We start from the raw sequence: 23043 nt of genomic DNA, 5'->3' as shown, positions 1-23043 counted from the left end.
GATCAAGATTTTGTACCTCAGTTGCAGGCTCAATCCCAGCCCTAGTTAGGGTGCATGGGGGAGGCAACTAATTGATGTGTCTCTCTCACATCGATGTTTCTCTCTTTCTTCACCCCCCCCCCACCTCCCTCCCCTCCACTCTTTCTCTAAAAAAAAACAAAATCAATTTAAAAAAATATGTCCTCAGGTGAGGATTTAAAAAAAAAAAAGAAAAGCAAGTGGGGCCGTGGGAGGGGGTGGGGGGAGACAGTGGGGGGGGTCAATGGGGGAAACTGGAACATCTGTAATACTTTTTCAAAAAATTTATAAAGATAATTTTTTAAAAGAAAAGCAAGTGGCATAAGATCTATGAGTTATTGGACTTTATTGTTTTAACCTGTCCCTTATTTTATTTTCAACTATTTCCTAATAACACAGCTGTGCTACCCTGTCTTCAATAAATAAGCTCATCTTATTTTTGCCTGGAATGTTGCAAACTCCCAAATCTAGATTTGAGAAAACTTGGATCTCAGTGGGTAATAGCAACTCAATTGGTTATGTGGGTTTGGATTTCTTTGGGCCAAAGTTCAAAACTGGCAGTAAGCAGGGTTAGCAACCCTCTGAGGATGTAAAGGACATATTCACAGACTGGTGTTTGCTGAATGAACATAAATTGAATTCTTAATTACAACTAAACTAGATGCTTATGGGTTTTCTTGTTTTATAATTCTTTTCTATCTATGGATTTAAGATCTTGACAACTTGGATTCAGCTTTGCTACTGTGTCCTCACAGTTCTTTCCTTAATGAGTCACTGTGAAAGCTATAGAATCTTACAAAGGTAAAATATATTCCTGGAAAAGCATCCAAAAATGGATAACTGAGATTTACTCTCCCGAAGATCACGATCCTGTTGAAGAAAGGGTGTGAGTGGAGCCGCTGTTCAGTAGTTTTCCCTCCGCCATAACCGGTTCTTCATCTGGATGGTGTACCTGGGAGGGCCGGAGGAGGAGGCAGGAACTGAGAATCCTGCAGGGCCTCACCGCTGGAGCTCCCAGGAATGCCCTTGTAGGTAATATTACATCCAGAGCCAGTCACCCTGAGCTCTCCTAGCAACACCTTTCCTAGGTGTTCATGAAAACAGTGTGTTCTGTGTACAGATTCATGCTTGTGGTGCTTTTCACTATGGCCAGCAGCTTGTTTAAGGATTCAGAAAATGGCCCTGGCCGGTGTGGGTCAGTTGGTTGGGCGTCCTCCCCAGCACCAAAGGTTGCCGGTTCTATACCTGGTCAGGGCACATGCCTGGGTTGCAGGCTGGATCCTGGAGGCGGGGAGAGGGGGCGTCCTCTATATTTCTTCCTCTCTAACTCTCTCTCTAAAATACATATTTAAGATTCAGAAAAATGTATGAAAATACACAACCTAGCCAGCCAGGCAGGAAGTAGATGCTGCCTACGCCCTTGGCTCTGATGGGACTGGAACTGTAAGGAAAGCCTCTCCACCCCGCCCCACCCCCACGCCGCTCAGTTGAGAGGGACAAGGTTAAACCGGCAGCTAGGAATGCCCCGAAGGGAAATATGGGTAACGTGCAAGCTACCTCAACTTATTCTTGGAAATACTCAAGGCGTAAAAGACGGGAGGGCTGGGTTCCTGTGCCCTTCTCACCTTGTGCGCACACAGGGCGCGTCCTCTCTACCCGAGGGTCTGGGCTTTGGCCTCTGACAGCCCGTTTGGCAATGAGCCACGATAACTTCATCACACCCAAACCCACTCCTAGGAAAGTGTTTTGTTGTTATTGTTTCGATTCTTATATGTAATTTTCTCTCCAAACAAACATGCTGCACAGGTTTTTATTTTTATTTATTGATTCGAGAGGAGAGAGAAACATCGATTTATTGTTTCACTGCTTTATGCATTCATTGGTTGCTTCCTGATTGTGCCCTCGTCTAGAACTGAACCTGCAACCTTGTCATATTGGGACGCCGCCCTAACCAACTGAGCTGCCCGGCCAGAGCCCACGCTGCACTTTTTAAAAAATATATATATATTTTTTTAATTGAATTTTAGAGAGAGAAGAAGAGAGAGGGAGAAAGAAACATTGATGTGAAACATGGGTCAGCTGCCTCCTGCATGCCCCCAATGGAGTATTGAGCCCGCAACCTGGGCATGTGCCCTGACCGGGAATCAAACCAGCCACCTTTCGGTGCACGAGACGATGCCCAACCAACTAAGCCACACGGGCCAGAGCCCACGCTGCACTTTTAAATCCTGCTTTTAAAATGTCATATCTGCTGTGTCTTTAAATATTTGGTTTGGGATGGTGTAGGGCTTACAATGAGAATGCCTATAATTTAAAACCAGATTTTGCTACTTTGCATCTCAGAAAATGTGGGGCTCCCTACCCGGGTCCCCGCCCCATCCACCGGCTCTCTCGATGGTCCCCCTGCCCTTGCCTGGATGTGGACGCGTGTCAGGGTTCGCGCCCGGGCTAAGAGCTGGAGGTCTGCCCCCACCTGCTGGGTAGACCTATCGCAGGTGGCCCCGCGGATCCCCGCCCTCCCCTCTGTCCCTCTCCCCGCCCCGCCGCAGCCCCCAGCCCTGGCCCCGCCCCGCGCCCGCGGCTCCGCGCGCATTGGTGCGGCGGGCTGTCAGTCCCTGCGCTCTGAGGAGGGGGCGCCGCCAGGCTGCGGTCCCACTGCGGCGGGCTGCTGGCTCTGGGTGCGACCGTGGCTTCCCGGCTGTCTGGGTGCCCGGCCCCGCCAGCGCTCGCCCCTCTTCCCCGCACTGAGCAGCAGGGACCCCTGGCCACGGACCCCGGCGCCATCGGTAAGTGAAGGAGGGCGAGGAGGTTGCTGGAGAAGAAGGTGCGGGCCAGTGTCCGGTCCGCTGACCCTGCGCGGCGAGGTGGGCGGGAGGAGCCCCTGGACCCCGGAATCTGCCGCCCCGGAGGTGGCCGGTGTAAGAAGCGGGAAGGTCACTTGTCCATACGAATCTCCAGCCAGCGCGACCCTCATGGGCTCTGCCCAACCTACCCTCTTCCTTACAGCTCGCCCTGGAAGCATGGGTTGCGGTCGATTTTTCCTTCTTCGCCCTTTATTGGAGGGGAATGTGATTGGGGTTCCTGGCATTACGGTTGTGCAGAGAGCTTGAAGCTGAGTTATCTGTCGCACGCCCCCGGCACTTTCCTTTTTGAGTTTATCCTGAGCTTAGCTCCTGCCATAAGGCTCCTCCAGCCGAACGAGACGCCTTCCTCCGGAGGGAGCTCCGCGGTCCGCAGCTGCCGCTGGGGAGTCACTGCTTTCCCGGGGAGTGCTCGCTCTTTCCTCCGCGCTTCTCCGCTTCAAGGGAAAGGGAGCAGGGTTGTTCCCTGTGGCTTTAGTCTTACGATTCTATCAGGAAAGGACAACGGGAACTTTAAGATTAAGGAGGAATCACTTGCAGTCTAACATTCTGCAAAGTTTTAATGTCTACAGACTGCATTTTCCCCATTGCAGTTAGGTTTTTGTTTGGGTATTTGTTTTATTTCTACAGTGTGAGAATCAGCCAAATGAGCTTCTTAAGCAGCTGTCCATGTTAGTTTCAAATGATACATTCCTACACATGATCTCATTTCAATATTTCTGTTAGTTATACATCCTCTGGTTAATAAAAGTTTTCAGGAGCCGAGAACTCACAAGATGTGAGAAGACTTAAAGAAAGCTCTAATCAGCTGTAGTTCTAGTACTGATAGAAGCATTAAGTGAGGAGGGACACTTAAATGTTCATATTTAAGCTCCATTTTTGCTGTAAGAGGACTGTTTTTCTGTCAGAGGCATGTAGTATGTAACACCCAACTTTCGGCAATACTTAGATCATAAACTGATTTTCAGAGTTCCAGTTCCTTATGTGGTTCACAGAAGCGAGAACTACCCAAAGAAACCTTCAACAGTGAAAGATTTGCATAAAAACAGCCCAAGGGATGAGTCCCTTTGCTTATTTTAGGACATCCATCAACTGAAATTCATAGGGTTTTTGTTAGATGATCACCTTGGACCTCTGTTCGTTGGTACCATCATACCATTCTGTGGATTAATTTTTAAATATATCTTTATATTTAAATCTTAACTAACCAGTTTGCCAGTTGTAAAGTTTATTGTTTACATTTGGCTTTCGAATTAGTTCCAGAACCAAGAAAATAAAATCTAAGAATTTCAGAAGCTTAATTTTAAAAATATCAAGAACTCTGTCTAATCTTGATTCAATTATGAGTTGATGGGCTACATAACATATATACATAAAAGCCTAAGTGGCCGTTCAACTGGTAGCTATGATACACACTGACCACCAGGGGGCAGATGCTCTGACCAGTAGGTTAGCTTGCTGCTGGGGTTGGGCTGATCAGGACTGGGCAAGATGGGCCAGACACGCCCTGGAGACCTCCCGCAGCCCCTCCCTGGCCCCAATTGTCCAACTGTGCACCGGTGGGGTCCCTCGGCCTGGCCTGCACTCTCTCGCAATTTGGGACCCCTCGGGGGATGTTGGAGAGCCAGTTTTGACCCAATCCCCGCAAGCCAGGCTCAGGGACCCCACCGGTGCACGAATCCGTGCACCAGGCCTCTAGTGGTTAAATAACCATTACACATTTTTAAATTTTTTGACTAGTGAATGTAGTACCAATTAGCATCTTTAAACAATTCATTTTTCTGATGAAACTCTTAAAGCCCAGTTTCAGAGCATGGGTTTCAGAAACAATCTTGGGTTGAATCTGAGCTCTGTTACCTACTAGCTGTGTAATCTCGGGCAAGTTGCATAACCTCTCTAAGCCTGTTTCTTTGTCTGTAGATGGTGATACCACCACCTACTCACTTTGTAATGTGGGGAGGATTAGAGATGTATATAAAAGTGCTTAGCACTTCCTAAGACACAGAAGTTGCTCAATAAATGTCAGCGATTACTATCATTTGCTCTTACTGACCTTCAACTATGAGCTCATTATGGAAAATGTTTGAACAGCAAATACTTAGAAAAAATTTATACAACTAAATTTAAGAGTGGCAAATCATAGCAATGTTACATTTCCCCAGATATGTATGAAAAGTAGCACTTCCTTGATGGAACTTACATTTTTAGAACAGAAACCTTATGGTATAATGGAAAGAGCATTGGAGAGTCAAAGTCTTTAGTTCTAACTCTGGCTATGACATTACATAACTATATGGCTTTCCAGGCTAACTGTCCATTACGATGTTCAATTTCTTCATCAGACTGGACTTGATTAATCTCAAAATCTCTAAAATCCTTTTCAGCTTCAGAATTCTTTATTGCATGTAATAAAAATTACACTAGCTTGCTTATCACTACCATTCTTTGTCTGTTTAACTTGCAATTCAGAGTCATAAACAAGTCATACAGACAGCACAACTAGCCCTGGCTCGTGTAGCTCAGCTGGTTGAGCATCCACTCACGCATCAAAAGGTCACCAGTTTAATTCCTTGGTCAGGGCACGTACCCAGGTTGCAGGTTTGAACCCCGGTCAGGGTGCATACAGAAGGCAACTAGTTAATGTCTCTCTCATTGATGTTTCTCATTGATCTCTCCCTCCCCGTTCCTCTCTCTCTAAAATCAATAAAAAATATTTAAAAAAATAATAACATCAGATTTGTAGAAACGATCCAAAATCAAGTTTTAACAGAAATTAGAGCAAAATGTATTTACATTGAAATTTTTTTGACAAGGCAAAAGTTAACCCCCAGACCTGGCTGATATAGTTCAGTTGGTTGGAGCATTGTCCCATGCACCAAAATGTCCCAGATTTGATTCCTAGTCAGGGTACATACCTGGGTTGCGGGTTCGATCCCCAGTTGGGGTGAGTATGGGTGAGTATGAGGCAACCTATGGATTTTCTCTCTCTCTAAAATCAATTTTTTAAAAAAGTTAACACCGATTTTTATTCTCCAGTCATTTTCAGTAAGTTATAATATGGGAAACATGCCTGGTAGAATCATACACATTCAATGGAAATTGTCTATAGAAAACAACAGGCTGATGGTGAAATAAAATATTTTATCTTCTCTTCCCTCACCTCTCTCTTCTCTCACCAGGTTAATCTTTAACTAAAACAAAGTCTATCAAGTAAAGGGCTTTCATGAAGAAATTAAAAAGAGAAATTACAGTACTAGAGAAACTAAGTATTTGCATACTGGAGAAACCACCTCAAACAACTGTATGGAATAAGAAGAAAGGAGTGAATACATCTGGAAGAAATTTTGCTTAGTATGACACTTTTGCCCAGCTTCTTGTCGTAATCGGCTGCTAAGGAAGAGAGAATATCATTTTCGAGAGAGTGTATTGTAAAAATGGAGACCCCAGTTTCTGACATTCAAGTAGAAAGCAAAGATGAGACGAGATCAGCAGAAGTTAGAGCTCAGGATGAGAGGCAGGAGGAAAAAACATCAATGCTTTGCTTCAAGAGAAGAAAGAAATCAGCCAAAGCAATGAAGCCCAAAGCCAGCTCTGGAGCTGTGGACGTGGCCAGGAAATGTGCTTCAGAAGCTGGAGCTTCTGATCAGCCACAGCCCCCAAGGGGGGCCTGGGCCTCAATAAAACGTCTTGTGACACGCAGGAAAAGGTCAGGTTCTTCAAAGCTGCAAAAGCCCTCTGAGGCCAAAGTGCAACTTGAAGTCAGCACCGAGGATGCTAATCTTCCTAAGAAAAAGGCAAAATCCAGACTTAGGATTCCCTGCATAAAATTCTCAAAAGGGGAGAAAAGACATAATCATTCCGAAATTATAGAAGATGCAGACTGCAGCATCAAAGTTCAGGGAGAGGCAGGAAGGTTGGATACAAAAACTCCAACCAAATCAGATGACCAGGCAACAAAGACCAAGTTGACCCAGGAAGTAAGTGGAGAGGTCTCACAGAAAGGAGGTGATGAGGTCTGTGAATCAAATGTGAGCAACAGCAGAACTTCTCCTGGAGAGAATGTGATTTCAGTAGAACTTGGGTTAGAAAAGGGGCATTCTGCTATTCAAACAGGAACTCTAATCCTTGAAAAAGACATTGAAACAACTGATGAAAAACCAAGTATCCAGCCCCAGCAGACAAGCCCACTGGAAACTTCAGAAACAGAACATCAGCTACCAGTGGTTTCTGATGCTCCCCACTCACCTGCAATCCCAGATCAACAAATTGCGGAAGAAGCCAGAAACAATGTCCTAGAAAGTGGACCAAATGGGAAAGACCATGAAAGTGGAGAGATTGTAGCTGAAGAGATTAAGCCAAAAGATAATGAATTGGGCCAGGAATCCGATTTTAAAGAAACTGAGATCAGTGCAGAGAAACCCAAACCAGAAGAAAACAAAAGAATGGAGCCCATTGCTATTATTATTACAGACACTGAAATTAGTGAATTTGATGTTAAGAAATCTAAAAATGTCCCTAAGCAATTCTTAATTTCAATTGAAAATGAGGAAGTAGGGGGTTTTGCTGAGTGTGGTTTTGAGGGTAGAACTTCAGAACAATATGAAACACTCTTAATAGAAACAGCCTCTTCTCTTGTCAAGAATGCTATCCAGTTGTCTATAGAACAGCTGGTTAATGAAATGGCCTCTGGTGATAATAAAATAAACAATCTTCTACAGTGACTCAATTTCCAGATCATGGGGAGGGGGAAAAAGTTTAACGATGAGTTATTTTACATAATTGTGGCATTTCTTATTCATTAACAAATGGGAGATTTTCATCTGTGGAATTTAAAGGTACAACCTCAGCCCAGAAGTGTTGAAGAATTAATCAAGTTTATAAAACTCTGCCTACCACTAAAACGCAGCTACTTCTGGATGGAGGAAGTCAGCGCAGATCACAATAGCAAAGTGACATAAAAGGAGTTACTGAGATGGCATGTGAAGATGTATTTATTGAGCACTTACAATATGCCATAATCTCTTTTTGGTCCTCTGATGTCACAGAGCCTGGTTTCCTTCTGATAGTTCAGCTCTGTGTACAGGTTAACATTACATTCAGTTTTCAAAAACTTTTTGTTACAGTGCACATTTATCTTGTTTAAAATGGTGAATAAGGTGAGTTTCTTTTGGTGTGAATGTGTTATTTATAGTTGTTACACTCCCAGGCAGTAGTCTTACCTTTAAAAACATTGCATTTTCCCAATTTCAGCAGAATGTGCAGAATATGCATAGTTGAACTTTAAACATGAGTTGTATCTAGTCTTGCTCAAGTCCCTCACAAAAGCCATTCACAAATATATCCAACAGGCAAATCATTACCAAGTGCCAAGCTGTGGGAACACAACACGGAGAGCATTCTCCCTCGTCACCTTCGTTCTGCCCCAAATAGACTTGTATAAATCCATGTCTGCAGGGGATCCTCCGATGAAAAGGTTCAAAACAAAACAAAACAAAAAAACTAAACAACAGCCAGAGCAAAAAGGAAAAGAGTGGAATGTTACTTTCCATGCGGGAGAAGGCAAACTTCCCAGGTAACAAGTCACCACAGAACAAGGATTCCTGTTGCAGGCTTACTGCTCCCGAGACCTCACTCCTCAACTCTCCTCAGAAAGTCATAATCAGTAAAATATTACTCACTCCTGACCAAGAATGAGCCAAGTACAAGGTTGAATAGAAAGTAAAACATTATTGCTAAAGCACAGTATATTTTAAATGTCCGTATTCTTTCATTGTGCCTGTGTGTTGAGACACTAGGAAAAAACATTTCACATGGACATTGGAAATTACATTCTTCATCTTTTTTTTTTTTTTTTTTTTTACAGTACAGCTAATTACTTACCAAAAAAAAAAAAAAATGAACTTATAACAATGAGAAGGGCTTATTTGCATTTTATTCAGTTATTGAAATCATCCATCTAATCAGTGATTGCCATCCTTTTTGAAAAAGGGATTCTATTTCAATCTTTTCTTGTGGCCATAATACTATAATATACTTCCTTACCTCTCAGGTTAGGCTTCAGACTGTACAGTCCCCCACTGTTTAGATTGAGTGACAGTGTTACTCTGAAAGTAGATAAGGAAGAGCTTTCACTAGAGTTGTACAGTATTTGCTAAAGAGCATTTGTACATTCCTAGAAAAAAAGAATGTACAGTAGATGATTTTAAATGATCTTGTGACTTCGTGAATTATTTATGGATTGCATATAGGAAGTATGTGCTAATTTGTCCTGTAGAATCTTTTCTTTCTTTCTGTAAGTACATGTTGAGACCTCTGGCAGAAGAACCTAATCTGACTTTGGAACTGAACTATTATCAGTAAGATACTTTGCTGAAAAGCATGAAGATTTTTCTACCTTCATGCTTGTAAACTTGGGGGGAACCCCCCCAAATCCTTCAGTTCAACAAGACGAAAAGTGGATCTTTCAAAACACATGATTCAAAACACCGATTTCTTTTATTTGTCTAACTTTTAAACATTTTTTTAAAAGATGGCTGAGTCATCCTCCCTAAAAATATTTCTTTTTAGTTCACTATATGTGGTGCTAATGGACGTGGACAGTTACCAGCAAATACATATTTAAAAGTGAACAATTTAAAAAACCTGACTAAAGGTACATTTTATTGTGTTTTGAAGAATCCTGCCTTCATTTACTGCAAGATGGCTCAAGCCAATACCTTGCATTGTAAGTTTTTAATCTCTCATAATTGAGCAAAAAGTACACCACTTAGTTATTGAAAATATTTTGAAAGGTTTAGGTGTATTTATTTGGGAGTTTTAAAACTGGATACTAGGTAAATATGTGTAATGAACTTCTTTTTGTTAAGAAAGTAACCTTTTATCTCGTGCTGTGTTTCTCCCCCCCACTCTGTGGTTTGATATATATTTTTATTAGAATATTATAATGGATTGTTTTTATGACGAGTGTACTCTACTTGCACTCATTCTTAAGTGGTTTCTCCTCAGTCTTTGCTACTGAAAATATCTGGTGAATTAATAAGTAGGATTCCAGTTTGAAAAAGAAATCAAGACATTAATTGGTTTCAACCTGATTATATCTTCCACGTGCAAAATCCTACTACAGTGAATTCTAAGGTGATCCAAATTGTTTTGTTATAGAAATAATTAGGAATCAGATGACTTAGAAATCTCTCAAAACTTTTTATTATAATGGTATTTTAAGCAATTTTACTGTATATGTAAGACATTAAATGAATATAAATAGGTTCTTATTCATTCACAATCCTTTAACAATATTAACATGATCATTTAAAAGGCAATTTGTAGCACATTCTCATTTAAATTTGCTGTGGTCGAACTGTTGTGTTTAGTGAACATTTATTAATTAGTGGGATTCAGTTTCTCTTTGAACTCAGAAGTTTTTAAGCTGGTTGGCTTACTGGATGCTTGTTAAGTTTTCAGGATTATCTTCCCCCTTTTAAGAATCAAGTGTTAATTCACTTTGCTTTACAACCCAGAGAATATGAAAACTCTCCTCTATTTTATGTAGCATTATTCACTTAATATTTCCTTACAGAACTTTATAGGACATAAAAATAGCATCTGGTAACACTTAGGTAAAGGTAGCAGAAAACAAAAGGACTTTCAAACAGAAATTATGTTCCCTGCCACCTCCTCCACTTCAAAGAATAATAAACACGTGGCACACATGGAGTTCTTCAGAAAAACTCTGCATCATTTTCTTCCAAGGTAATCTATTTGACAGCTCGGAGTCTGTGATGATCTTAATTGGTCTACTATTTAATGGGGTCTTAGAAACTCTGATTTATTTCTGAGAGACTGTTTTTTCACCAGTATGTGCGAATAGCCTTCCCACTAAAGGCTTTTAAAGATATGGATCAGCTGAAACCGGTTTTGCTCAGTGGATAGAGCGTTGGCCTGCAGACTGAAGGGTCCCAGGTTCGATTCCGGTCAAGGGCACGTACCTTGGTTGCGGGCACATCCCCAGTAGGAGGTGTGCAGGAGGCAGCCGATGGATGTTTCTCTCTCATCGATGTTTCTAACTTTCTATCCCTCTCCCTTCCTCTCTGTAAAATATCAATAAAGTATATTTTTAAAAAAATAAATAAAGATATGGATCATAACAGGGCATGCAATTCTGAGTTAACTTCATAAATTTCTAACTTCAAGTTGCCTTATTTTTTGCAGTTAAGAAATATGTTTTTCAGGGTTAATAGCAGAATTTTAAAAATAATTGTTAAACTTTAGAATCCCATTGTTTGAAAAGATCCTTTTAATGTCAACTTTATTCAACTATGTAAAAGTCTTTCTAATTTTATCTGACACTTAATACATCAGTTGACTTTCCTGCCCATCATTTAAGGTTTAGAATTCTTTATAAATTCCTATGACATGAAGTTTCTTATTTTACAGAATTCAAAATTTCAATGCATAGATTTTATGGTACATTTTTTAAAAGAATTTTTGTAGTGATCTCTATTTAGTTATAAAAATGTAACAGAAGGAAACTACATCAAATTTAGATGTCCTGATTAAATTCAATTTGATGCAACATGTGTTGGGTATAACATATGCCAAACACTTGGATAAAGGGGACAGGCTGCCTGCCCTCCAAGAGCATTGTTAACCAAGGGAGTAGTACCAACAGACCCTGGGACAGGAGTGAAGGCAGAGAGCCCAGGTAATGAATGCAGCATTACAAATGCCATGGAGGGGAGAATAAAGAGAAAAACAATTTCATCTGGTGTGGGAGGTGGTCATAGAAATACAGGGGCAGCTTGAAAGCATTCCGTTTCTAACTAGTTAAACAGTATATTCCTTCTGGTTTGTGAGCAGGTGCAGAAAAATGCCTGCATAATGTTACATATTTATAGTAGTTCTTTGTCTGTAAAATGTTAAGTGGGTGAGCTGTTATAAAAAGTTCCATATTGTATTTCTCATTAAAATTAGTACTATATTACTGTGGATCAGATGCTAATATTCAAGAAATAATCCTCTAGTAAAAAGGTTTCAACCTGAATTAATATGTGTACTGACTGTTAATATAGAATAAATGTCATAATGGCTCATGTTTATTTTACTTATTCAAATCTTTGAAGAGAAGCATGGTATATTAACTTTCATTTCCTGAAACTGTGAAGACCACACTGATGAAAATACTGAGTTTACACTACAAACAAGTTCTACTCTGCTGATTGGGTGTGGGACAGACTTTACAATGACATGCCTAAAAGAGCCCACCGCCAGCAAAGACACAAACACCTAAACCTTGAATTCAGGTTCATTGACCTGATTCCATGGAAAGGGCGATTCTGACTGGTGTCTCCTATGAATTTGACAGAGGTGTACTTGTTTTCATCACCTCTTGCTATATTCATTGTTCCTACTTTATATTAAACTACAAATTGTTAATAATCTTTATGGCTTTCTAAATAACTAAGCAATCTTGACATGAAAATGCTTAAATTATTCAGATGATGCCTGCTAAAGCGGAGTGTTTCAAAAGTTCTGAGTGTTGCCCTGGCCCGTGTTCTCCGTGGTTAGTGTTGGCCCGCACACAACAGGGTCTCAGGTTCATTCCAGGTCAAGGGAACATACCTAGGTTGCAGGTTCGATCCCTGGGTTCGTGCAGGAGGCAATTGATATTCTCTCTCTCTCTCTCTCTCTCTCCTTCCCTCCCTCCCTCCCTCTTTTCCTCCCTTTCACACTCTCTAAAAATCAATGAGAAAAATATCCTTAGGTAAGGATTAACAAAAAACAAAATAAAAATTCTGAGTGTTTCAGAGTTTATTAAGCCCTAACCGGCTTGGCTCAGTGGATAGAGCATCAGCCCGCGGACTGAAGGGTCCCAGGTTCGATTCCCGTCAAGGGCATGTACCTTGGTTGCGGGCACATCCCCAGTAGGAGGTGTGCAGGAGGAGGCTGATCGATGTTTCTCTCTCATCGATGTTTCTACCTCTCTATCCCCCTCTCCCTTCCTCTCTGTAAAAAAATCAATAAAATATATTTTTTAAAAAAGAGTTTATTAAGACACTAATTTTATTCCCCTCATGTTGACAATCCTGTTTTTTCTTAAACACAGCCCAATAGTAATAATTGGACTCTATGAGATAGAGTATTTCCAATTTCTGGACCGATTTAAAGTTGATAATGTCTTAAAAGTCCTAAAACTAAATCTTGCACCAAAGCAAAATATTTCATTAATGTACAAACACTGTACATAGAGTATTTAATATTTCACATTTTGTAGAATTTTTAATTAAATCATATTTTTCTAATATAAAAGATGCTCTACCTTTTGCAAAACTTGTCCTCACAGGCAATTCTAATTTTCTTTTTAGATCTACCTTTCATGCTGAAGTCTGGCATTCCCAGCCCCTTTGTGAATATCTACATTTTTATTTTCTCCCTGAAGGCTTAAGATCTGCAGGGGTTACGCTCCTGAGCTTAGGAAAGAGAGTACTTATGTGTCTTTGTACATGAGCACACTACACCTCCACAGAAAATCCTGAGCAAAGCTGGCCACAGGCACCATGAACAAGTAAGGAAAACCTAGGTGAGGGGAGGAGGAGGGTGCAGTGAGTGGCCCAAAGCTTGGAAAACTCCCAAACTGAAAATTGTCTCCGTAAATGCCAGCCTATCATAACAGCAACAGTACCAATGTCCAGCAGTTTCTGCACATTTGCAAGACAAGACACATCTCCCCATGACTCATTTGGTGGCTAGACTCAAATAGGACTTAAGGTCTTATCTTGATCTTGATGACAGTGTAATTATGGAGCGGGAATTAAACCTGTCATATACTGCTCACAGCTATACTTGTGGGCTAAACCCCAGGCCTTCCACTTCTGCCCTCCTGGGAAATGGGGGAGTAGAGGGGGCACAAAAGCAGATGCAGTCATTTGTACACTTGTACTCGAATCTTTTATTCCCAAATCCCTACTTTGACATCTGTACTTTTAGGTCACAGGTCTGCTCAATATGGCTACAGGTAGGTCTCTGGGCCACATCTGTGATCAGTCACAACCACAAGTAATGCAGCTATAGGCAAGCATGCTCCAATCAAATATCATCCTTTGAAAACTACAGTGAGGATATTTCACGTGGAATAGCTATTTGCAGCATACTAGTAAAGTCAGAATATCACTTCTCTTTACACAGATCATCCAAAATCAGAGTACTTCCATCATGCTCACCAGAATGGTTAGATTTGTCCTGTACTCACACAGAATGCCATACAATTAGTCACTACTCAACTTAGGTGAAAAAAGCCAATCTGACTTCCTGATCTTTTATTGAGAAACTAGTGGCCTGGTACATGAATTTGTGCATATTGAAAGGAAATTAAGTAGAAGAAATATTTTAATATCGCTATTCACCATTTCTCTATAATAGAAGTGTCAACCAAATTCACAATCAACAATGACAGATCAAAACACGCATGTAATTGGCGCCAGCAAGAGCTTTATATGTATCACACATGCGTAAGTCAACTTAGCCATATATATATATATATAAAATAAACTTGCTTAATTAGACCTGCTTTCTGATTTAGCTAAATTTTTTCCAGCCCAGTGAAGCACCCCAACTTCTCTTTCAGGTAACTGTCAGCAACACAGCAGTAAATATCAACACAAAGCAGATTATTATTGTAGATCATGCAGGGAGAACAAAGGGTAAAATATGCAGCAATGTTTGACTATATTCTACGCAGTGAGAAACCTGAAGTCATTTTCAAGGTCCACCATTCCTTACTTCTTTTCAGTCAGGTCAAGTTTCTCAACTTTCTAAATCTCCGTTTTCTGGCTAATGAAAAGAAAATAGGATTCTACTGAGTCTCCTATCTACCTACTCCAGGACTTCTGTGAGGATCAAATGAGATGAGGCACGGGAAAACACTTCACAGACATTTGCTTAAAGTGTAAAATGTTTACACCTGGCTATAAAGCAAGTCATGTTCCTGGGCTGAAGAAACTCCAAGAAGGCTAGTTGCTAGAGAGAGGAAGCCTGGCATTGCTATGTGACATCATTACCCGGCACCCACAGCGACCATTCCAGGCCGGGCTGGGCTGTGGGCCGCATTTTGTGCCATAGGGTCTTGGCAGCGTTGGCTGCAATTTGGTGGGCTGTCGGTCTGGGGTGGTGGCAGGGCCTGTGTCCCACTTGGGGGAAGCCAAGTGTTGTTTTGTCAGTGCCAGGCCGGTGGTGCCATTTCTTTGTAAATGGCCAGTGTGCATCATGGCAACTCCTGTGTTGAGCGTCTGCCCCCTGGTGGTTAGTGTGCATCATAGAGACCAGGCAGATGGTCGGAGGGACACTTAGCATATTAGCCTTTCATATATATAGATACCACAAACAGCTTTATCAAAAATTTTGTTGATTTTGGAGTGAATTTGCTTAGAATTATTTAGTTTTATGGATTGCCTCTATACTCTTAATGTCTGACTAATGTGTGCTTTTTCTGATCTGTGAAGGGTTGAATAGTGAATGATGATCATTATGGTTTATTAAGCTCTAAGGCTTTTTCATATTGGGTGATCTTAATTTTCCCCCCATTAAGATATAATTTACATACATATAACATCCATCCTTTTTAGTGCAGAGTTCTATTTTTATTTATTTATTTTTTTGTTAATCTGCACCTGGGGATATTTTACCAAGGATTTTTAGAGAGAGTGGAAGCGGGGTGAGGGGAAGAGACAGAGAGAAATAAATGTACGTGCCCTGACCAGAGCTGGGGATTAAGCCTGCAACTGAGGCACGTGCCCTTGCCCAGAATTGAACCTGGGACCCTTCAGTCCGTGGTCCAATGTTCTATTCACTGAGCCAAATCGGCTAGGGCCAGAGTTCTAAATTTTGACAAATACATACAGTTGTGTCACCTAGGGAGTATTTTTTCATTGTTCTTTATACCCCTGTGTATTTTAATTTAATATAATTTCCTGGATGCATCAGTGAAAACTGCTCCTGCTGCAGAAATTAAAAATAACAGCTTCTTAAATCCAGCTCTTAAACCAGAATAAGGAAAGGCAGAGCTAGCGCGCACAGCTGTGCAAATTCTGCGCTGCCCAACTCCAGGAGAAGCATTCGTTTGGTAATGGTGCCCCCTAGCGTTTACTGTGCATAATCAGCTTGGCCATAATGGCTCTGAACACAGCCACCAATTTGAGAGATCTGCAAAGCTTGTGGTGTTAAAACTGTGAAACTGGAGATGTTTCAAGTAAAAAAGAAGTCTTCCATTTACATGCCTTTCTTCCCACACTTTAAAATAGGGAGATAAAAAGAGAGGACAGGAACCACTGAGCTCATGACATCAGACTTTGCACGTGTGAAAGAAGGGTAATGTTGGTAAATGAGAACTGGTCCAATACAGACTTCTGAGACTCGTGCCACTGGAATATTTGGTCTGCATTTTAAAAACTTTTCCTTTACCTTGGCAAATGTTATACCATTTTTCTAAAGAACTACCATAGGTTCTTTAGATTTTCCTTCCTATAAGGCACTTACTACAAAACGCGAGTGAACAAAAAGAATATTAATATTTACCTATATGATTTGGACTACCATACCATATTGTTTCACTACAGAAAAATGTGGCAGCGCTAAATTCACGAGATCTCATTGTTTTTCAATATATTTTTATTTATTTCAGAGAGGGAGAGAGAGAAACATAAAGGATGAGAGAGAATCATTGATCAGCTGCCTCCTGCATGCCCCACACACTGGGGATCGAGTCTGCAACCCGGGCATGTGCCCCCCGACCTGGAATCTAACTGTGACCTCCTGGTTCATAAGTCAATGCTCAACCACTAAGCCATGCCAGCCAGGTAAGATCTCATTCTTCAAAGGACTACTTGATCCACACAAGTCTAACAGGGACCTGAAATTCAGTAATAACATAGATCCTGACTAGAAAAGCAAACCTGATTGGGACTAAAATTCCAAGGTCTTACTCTTAAAGGCTCACAAGAATCCTCAGAAATGCTTGATATAACAATCACAATAAATGTGATCTTTTTTAAATTTAATAAATCTTTATTGTTCAGATTATTACAATTGTTCCTTTTTTCTCCCATAGCTTTCCTCCACCCGGTTCCCACCCCACCCTCTGCCCTTACCTCCCCCTCACTGTCCTCATCCATAGGTGTACGCTTTTTGTCCAGTCTCTTCCTACACCCCCCACACCCCTTTCCCCCCGAGAATTGTCAGTCCACTCCCTTTCTATGCCCGATTCTATTATATTCACCAGTTTATTCTGTTCATCAGATTTTTTATTCACTTGATTTTTAGATTCACTTGTTGATAGACATGTATTTGTTGTTCATAATTTTTATCTTTACCTTTTTCTTCTTCTTCCTCTTCTTAAAGAATACCTTTCAGTATTTCATATGATACTGGTTTGGTGGTGATGAACTCCTTTAGCTTTTTCTTATCTGTGAAGCTCTTTATCTGACCTTCAATTCTGAATGATAGCTTTGCTGGGTAATCTTGGTTATAGGTTTTTGCTGTTCATCACTTTGAATATTTCTTGCCACTCCCGTCTGGCCTGCATAGTTTCTATTGAGAAATCAGCTGACAGTCATATGGGTGCTCCCTTGTAGGTAACTCACTGTTTTTCTCTTGCTGCTTTTAATATTCTCACTTTGTCTTTTGCTCTTGGCATTTTAATTATGATGTGTCTTGGTATGGTCCTCTTTGGATTCCTTTTGTTTGGGGTTCTCTGTGCTTCCTGGAGTTGTAAGTCTATTTCTTTCACCAGGTGGGGGAAGTTTTCGGTCATTATTTCTTCAAATAGGTTTTCAATATCTTGCTCTCTCTCTTCTTCTGGCACCCCCATAATTTGGATGTTGGTACTCTTGAAGTTGTCCCAGAGGCTCCTTACACTATCTTCAAATTTTTGGATTCTTTTTTCTTTTTTGCTTTTCCAGTTGAGTGTTTTTTGCTTCTTTGTATTTCAAATCTTTGACTTGATTCTTGCGATCCTCTAGTCTGCTGTTAGATCTCTGTATAATATTTTTTATTTCAGTCAGTGTATGCTTAATTTCTAGTTGGTCCTTATTCATATCCTTGAGGGTCTCGCTAAATTTATCGGCCTTTTCTAGAAAATTCTTGAAAAACCTTATAACCGTGGTTTTGAACTCCATATCCAGTCATTTGCTTTCCTCCATTTCTTTCATTTGTGACCTGTTTCTTTGTCTCCGCATTTTGGTTGCTTCCCTGAGTTGATAGAGTAGCTTTGTGTGCTAGGTGTCCCATAGGGCCCAATGGCTCAGCCTCCCCAGTTACCTGTGGTGGACACTCTTGGTGCATCCCTTTGTGGGCTGTGTGCACAGTCTTGTTGTAGTTAAGCCTTGATTGTTGTTGATATCACTGGGAGGAATTGACCTCCAGGCCAATTGGCTGTGAGGATCAGCTGTGTCTACGATGGGAGAACTTCTGTGCTGGAGACACCCTTATGAAACAAGACTTGCAAAAGCCTCTGTGCTCAGCTTGGATGGGGCGGAGTCTCAGGGTGGAGCAGACAGCATTGGTTATCCATCAGCCCTGCCCTAATAGGCCCCTGTGTCTCAGTGCCCCGTGGTAATCGCTGCAAGCACCTCTGAGAGAAAGCCACCTTCGAGTTTTGCCCACTGCCAGACAGTACAGTTTCTCTTCAAATGAGTCTGGGTTTCCAGAGTCTTGCCTGGAACTGGAGTTCAGCGCAGTCGGGAGGTTTTGTCTTCCTCCCACTTGAGAAAGCCAGCTGCGCACTCAGTTGCCCGCCCTCTCCGCGCGCATCTCAGTACCTCTGCCTCCTGCAGCTCCTCTGAGTCTCAGTGTGCTTTTCCCTTTCCTTATAGTTGTAGAATTTCCACTCAGCCAGCCTTCCTGTGGTTCTGGATGATGTCCGTTTTGTCTTTTAGTTGTAGTTTTGAAATTGTTGTGCGAGGCAGCAGTTTAGGTGTTTACCTATGCCGCCATCTTGGTTTCTCCCAAATGTGATCTTTTTAAAGTTATCTGCTGCACCTTGATCAAAGGGGTGTCAATATATTGCAGTACCTAATATAGTATGGAATTCTAGGAAAACCCTCATTTGTCATGACTCTATAAGGTAAAGCAAGATCCAGGAGTAGCTAAGTATTAAAAAAAAAGTAGTGAATTAGCCCTGGCTGGTGTTGTTCAATGGTTAGGGTGTTGGCCAGCACACTGAAGGGTCACAGGTTCGATTCCTAGTCAAGAGCATATACCTGGGGTTAAGGGCATATACCTGGGTTCCAGGTTTGATATTCACTCCTGGTTGGGGGGTGGGTAGTGTGTGATAGACAAACAATTGATGTGTCTCTCTCACATCAATGTTTCTCTCTCTCTTCCCCTTCCTCCTTCCCTTCCACTCTAAAATAATCAATGGAAAAAAAATATCCTCGCCCTAGCAGATTTGGCTCAATGGATAGAGCATTGGGCTGTGGACTGAAGGGTCCCGGGTTCCATTCCAGTCAGGGCACATGCCTGAGTTGCAGGCTCGATCCCCAGTAGGGGGCATGCAGGAGGCAGCTGATCAATGATTCTCATCATTGATGTTTCTCTCTCTCTCTCCTCTCCCTTCCGCTCTGAAATTAATTTAAAAAAATATTCTCAGTGAGGATTAACAACAATAACAAAAGTGAATTAAATAGTGGTACCAAATTTGAACATAATATAAAATAGATTCTTGCCCTCGCTGGTTTGGCTCAGTGGATAGAGCCTCAGCCTGTGGACTGAAGGGTCCCGGGTTCGATTCCAGTCAAGGGCACATGCCCAGGTTGTGGGTTCGATCCTCAGTAGGGGGCATGCAGGAGGCAGCCAATCAATGATTCTCTTTCATCATTGATGTTTCTCTCTCTCTCTCTCCTCTCCCCCTTCCTCTCTGAAATTAATACAAATATTTAAAAAAATAAAATACATTTTTTTTAAAGATTTTTTTTATTGAGCCCAGCTGGTGTAGCTCAGTGGTTGAGCATTGACCCATGCACCAAGAGATCGCCAGTTTGATTCTCAGTCAGGGCACATGCCCTGGTTGTGGGCTCAATCTCCTGTGCTGGCTGTGCAAGAGGTAGCTGATCAATGTTTCTCTCTCATTGAAGTTTCTATCTCTCTGTCCCTCTCCCTTTCTCTCTCTTTCAAATCAATACAAACATTTCTTAAAATGATTTTTTTATTGTTTTAGAGAGAGGAAGGGAGAAGGGGAGAAACATTAATGCTGGCTGCCTCCTGCTTCCCCCGACTCCCACTGTGGGATCCAGCCCCTGCAACCCAGGCATGTGCCCTGACGGAGAATCGAACCAGCAACCTTTCTGTGCATGGGACTATGCCCAACCAACTGAGCCACACGCACCAGGGATAAAATAGATTCTTAAAAGGCACACTGGTGCCACCTTAGGGTCAGATTAAAAATTTACACAAATTACAACCTACAATCACATTTTAATTTCACAGAAGCCTTGTTAGAGACACAACTGCTTAATTCAAACATTACATGAATATATTAAAAACTGTCATGCTCCTTAATACATATCTGAATTTTATTAACAGCATTTTTACATGTTTTTATTGAATTGAGAGAAAGGGAGAGGGAGAAACATCCATTGGCTGCCTCCTGCACACTTCGTACTGGGTGGGGATCAAGCCCACAACCCTGGCATGTGCCCTGACCAGGAATGACCTTTCGGTTCATGGGACAATGCTCAACCAACTGAGCCACTCCACTTGGGCATTTTTAAATCTTTTTCTTTTTCAATCCTCACCCGAGAATATTTTTCCATTGATTTTTAGAGAGAGTGGAAGAGAGAAGGAAAGAGAAACATCTATGCAAGGGAGACACATCAATTGGTTGTCTCCTGTATGTGCCCTGACCAGGGCCTGGGTTGGGGAGGAGCCTGCAACCAAGGTACGTGCCCTTGACTGGAGTTGAACCTGGAACCTTTCGGTCCACAGGCTGATGCTCTATTCACTGAGCAAAACCAGCTAGGGCTTTTAAAGGCTGGGATAAAGAATAATACAAATAGAACTTAATTCTGAACTAACACCTCTCATACTCCTAAGAACTTCAAGGATGACTGAGATAGAAATCCCAAAATTTCTCTTGACAACCACCATGAAACTTATTTTAAGCTTTTAGACCAGGATTAATCAACCTCAGTACCACTGGCATTTTGGGCTGGGCAATTCTTTGCGGGAGGCTATCCTCTGCATTGTGAGATGTTTTATCAGTAAAGTAGTCCTCTACCCACAAGATGCCAGTAGCAACTTTCCCTCCACCCCTACCCAGTCTGACAACCAAAAACATCTCCACATTGCCTAATGATCCCATGGTGAGGGGGGCCATCTTGGTGATGGTTAACATGTGTCATCTTGACTGGGCCACAGGGTGCCCCGATATTTGGACGAACACTATTCTGGGTGTGTCTGTAAAGGTGTATTTAGATGAGATTAACATTTGAATCAATAGACAAAGCAGTCTGTCCTCTCTAATGTGAGTGGCCCTAATCCAGCAAGTCAAAGGCCTGAACAGAAAAAAAAGACTGACCTTTTTTAGAGTAAGGCAGCAATTTTCAACCAGTGTGCCGCAAGAATTTTTATTTTATTTAAAAATATTTTTTATTTCAGAGAGAAAGCGAGAGGGATAAAGACATAGAAACACCAATGAGAGATCATTGATCAGCTGCCTACTGCATGCCCCCTACTGGGGATTGAGTCTGCAACCTGGGCATGTGCACCAACTGGGAATCGAACTGTGACCTCCTGATTCATAGTTGATGCTCAACCACTGAGCCATGCCAGCCAGGCGCTACAAGAATTTTTTAAAACACGCAATACCTTACTATTTTAGTCAGGGGCAGTGACCTCTTCTCCCTTAGATTGTCAAATAAAAAAAGCAGCTGCCTTGACTCGGTAGCTCAGTTGGGTAGAACATCACCCGGATATGCCAAGGTTGCAGGTTCGATCCCAGGTCAGGGAACATACAAGAAGCAACCAGTGAATGGATAAATAAGAGGAACAATAAACCAATGTTTCTGTCTCTCCCTTCCTCTCTCTAAAAATCAATAAATAACTTTTTTAAAAAAAGACCACAGTCAACACAATAGTTGTCTGGCGTAAGGCAAAATTATACTTTTTTTTTGTCAGATCGGCAAAAAATACCTTTTTGGTGTGCCAAAGAATTTTAGTAATTAGTTTATGTGTGCCATGAGATGAAAGGTTGAAAACTGCTGGAGTAAAGGATCTTCTGCTTGACTATAAGCTGGGACATTGGTTTTTTCCTGCCTTTGTGGGGCTGCTGGTTTTTGAACTGGAAGTGCACCATCAACTTTCCCGAGTTTCCAGCTTGCCAAATGTAGGTCTTAGGACTTCTCAGCCTTCATTTTTTGGTGATCCAATTCCTTATAATCAATCAATCAATCTCTCATATGTCAACTTGACTGGACCAAGGGGTATTCACACACATACACATTCACTCACTTGCATCCTGTTGGGTTGTTTCTCTGAAGAACCCTAATACATCCTGGTTGAGAACCACTGTTTTATTTTTTTTATTTTTTTTATTTTTTATTTTTTTAATAATATATTTTATTGATATTTTACAGAGAAGAAGGAAGAGGGATAGAGAGCTAGAAACATCGATGAGAGAGAAACATCGATCAGCTGCCTCCTGCACACCTCCCACTGGGGATGTGCCCGCAACTAATGTACATGCCCTTGACCGGAATCGAACCCGAGACCCTTCAGTCCGCAGGCCGACGCTCTATCCACTGAGCCAAACCGGTTTTGGCGAGAACCACTGTTTTAAATGATTGTTATTGGAGGAGAAGCAGTAGGGAGCAAATAGGGAAGGAAGAAAAAAGCAAAGCAAGAAACTTCTGGGAAAAGTGTAGATATTATTACCTTTCTTTCCAGAAATGGCGGATCGATTGTGGTTGCTAAGAACTGGACTCACTGGTACATTTTTGCATCACACATCCAAAATGTTACCTGGCACAGACTACTTACCTTGACACTAGGAAGGTATTTGGCAGATACTACTATAAATTAGAACACATTCTATAAACTGAGATAATAAAAGATGTTTATGATCAAGTCACATTAATTTATGTCATAAAATACATCAAATCCACTGTTTTTCTTCCATACA

General features: G+C 41.5%; 1 protein-coding gene across 1 annotated transcript; it reads left to right on the top strand.

Annotated features, from left to right (window-relative positions):
- Window positions 1-2653: 2653 nt before the first annotated feature.
- On the top strand, window positions 2654-8356 carry AKAP5 (A-kinase anchoring protein 5). The gene is made up of 2 exons (XM_080656866.1): window positions 2654-2804; window positions 6059-8356. The coding sequence occupies exon 2, from the start codon at window positions 6314-6316 to the stop codon at window positions 7598-7600; it is 1287 nt and encodes a 428-aa protein (XP_080512992.1). The 5' UTR covers window positions 2654-2804; window positions 6059-6313; the 3' UTR covers window positions 7601-8356.
- Window positions 8357-23043: the final 14687 nt, after the last annotated feature.

This window comes from Plecotus auritus (assembly GCF_963455305.1).
Source record: "Plecotus auritus genome assembly, chromosome: 1".
NCBI classification, from domain to species: Eukaryota; Metazoa; Chordata; class Mammalia; order Chiroptera; family Vespertilionidae; genus Plecotus; species Plecotus auritus.
This window is presented reverse-complemented; position numbering and strand designations above follow the sequence as displayed.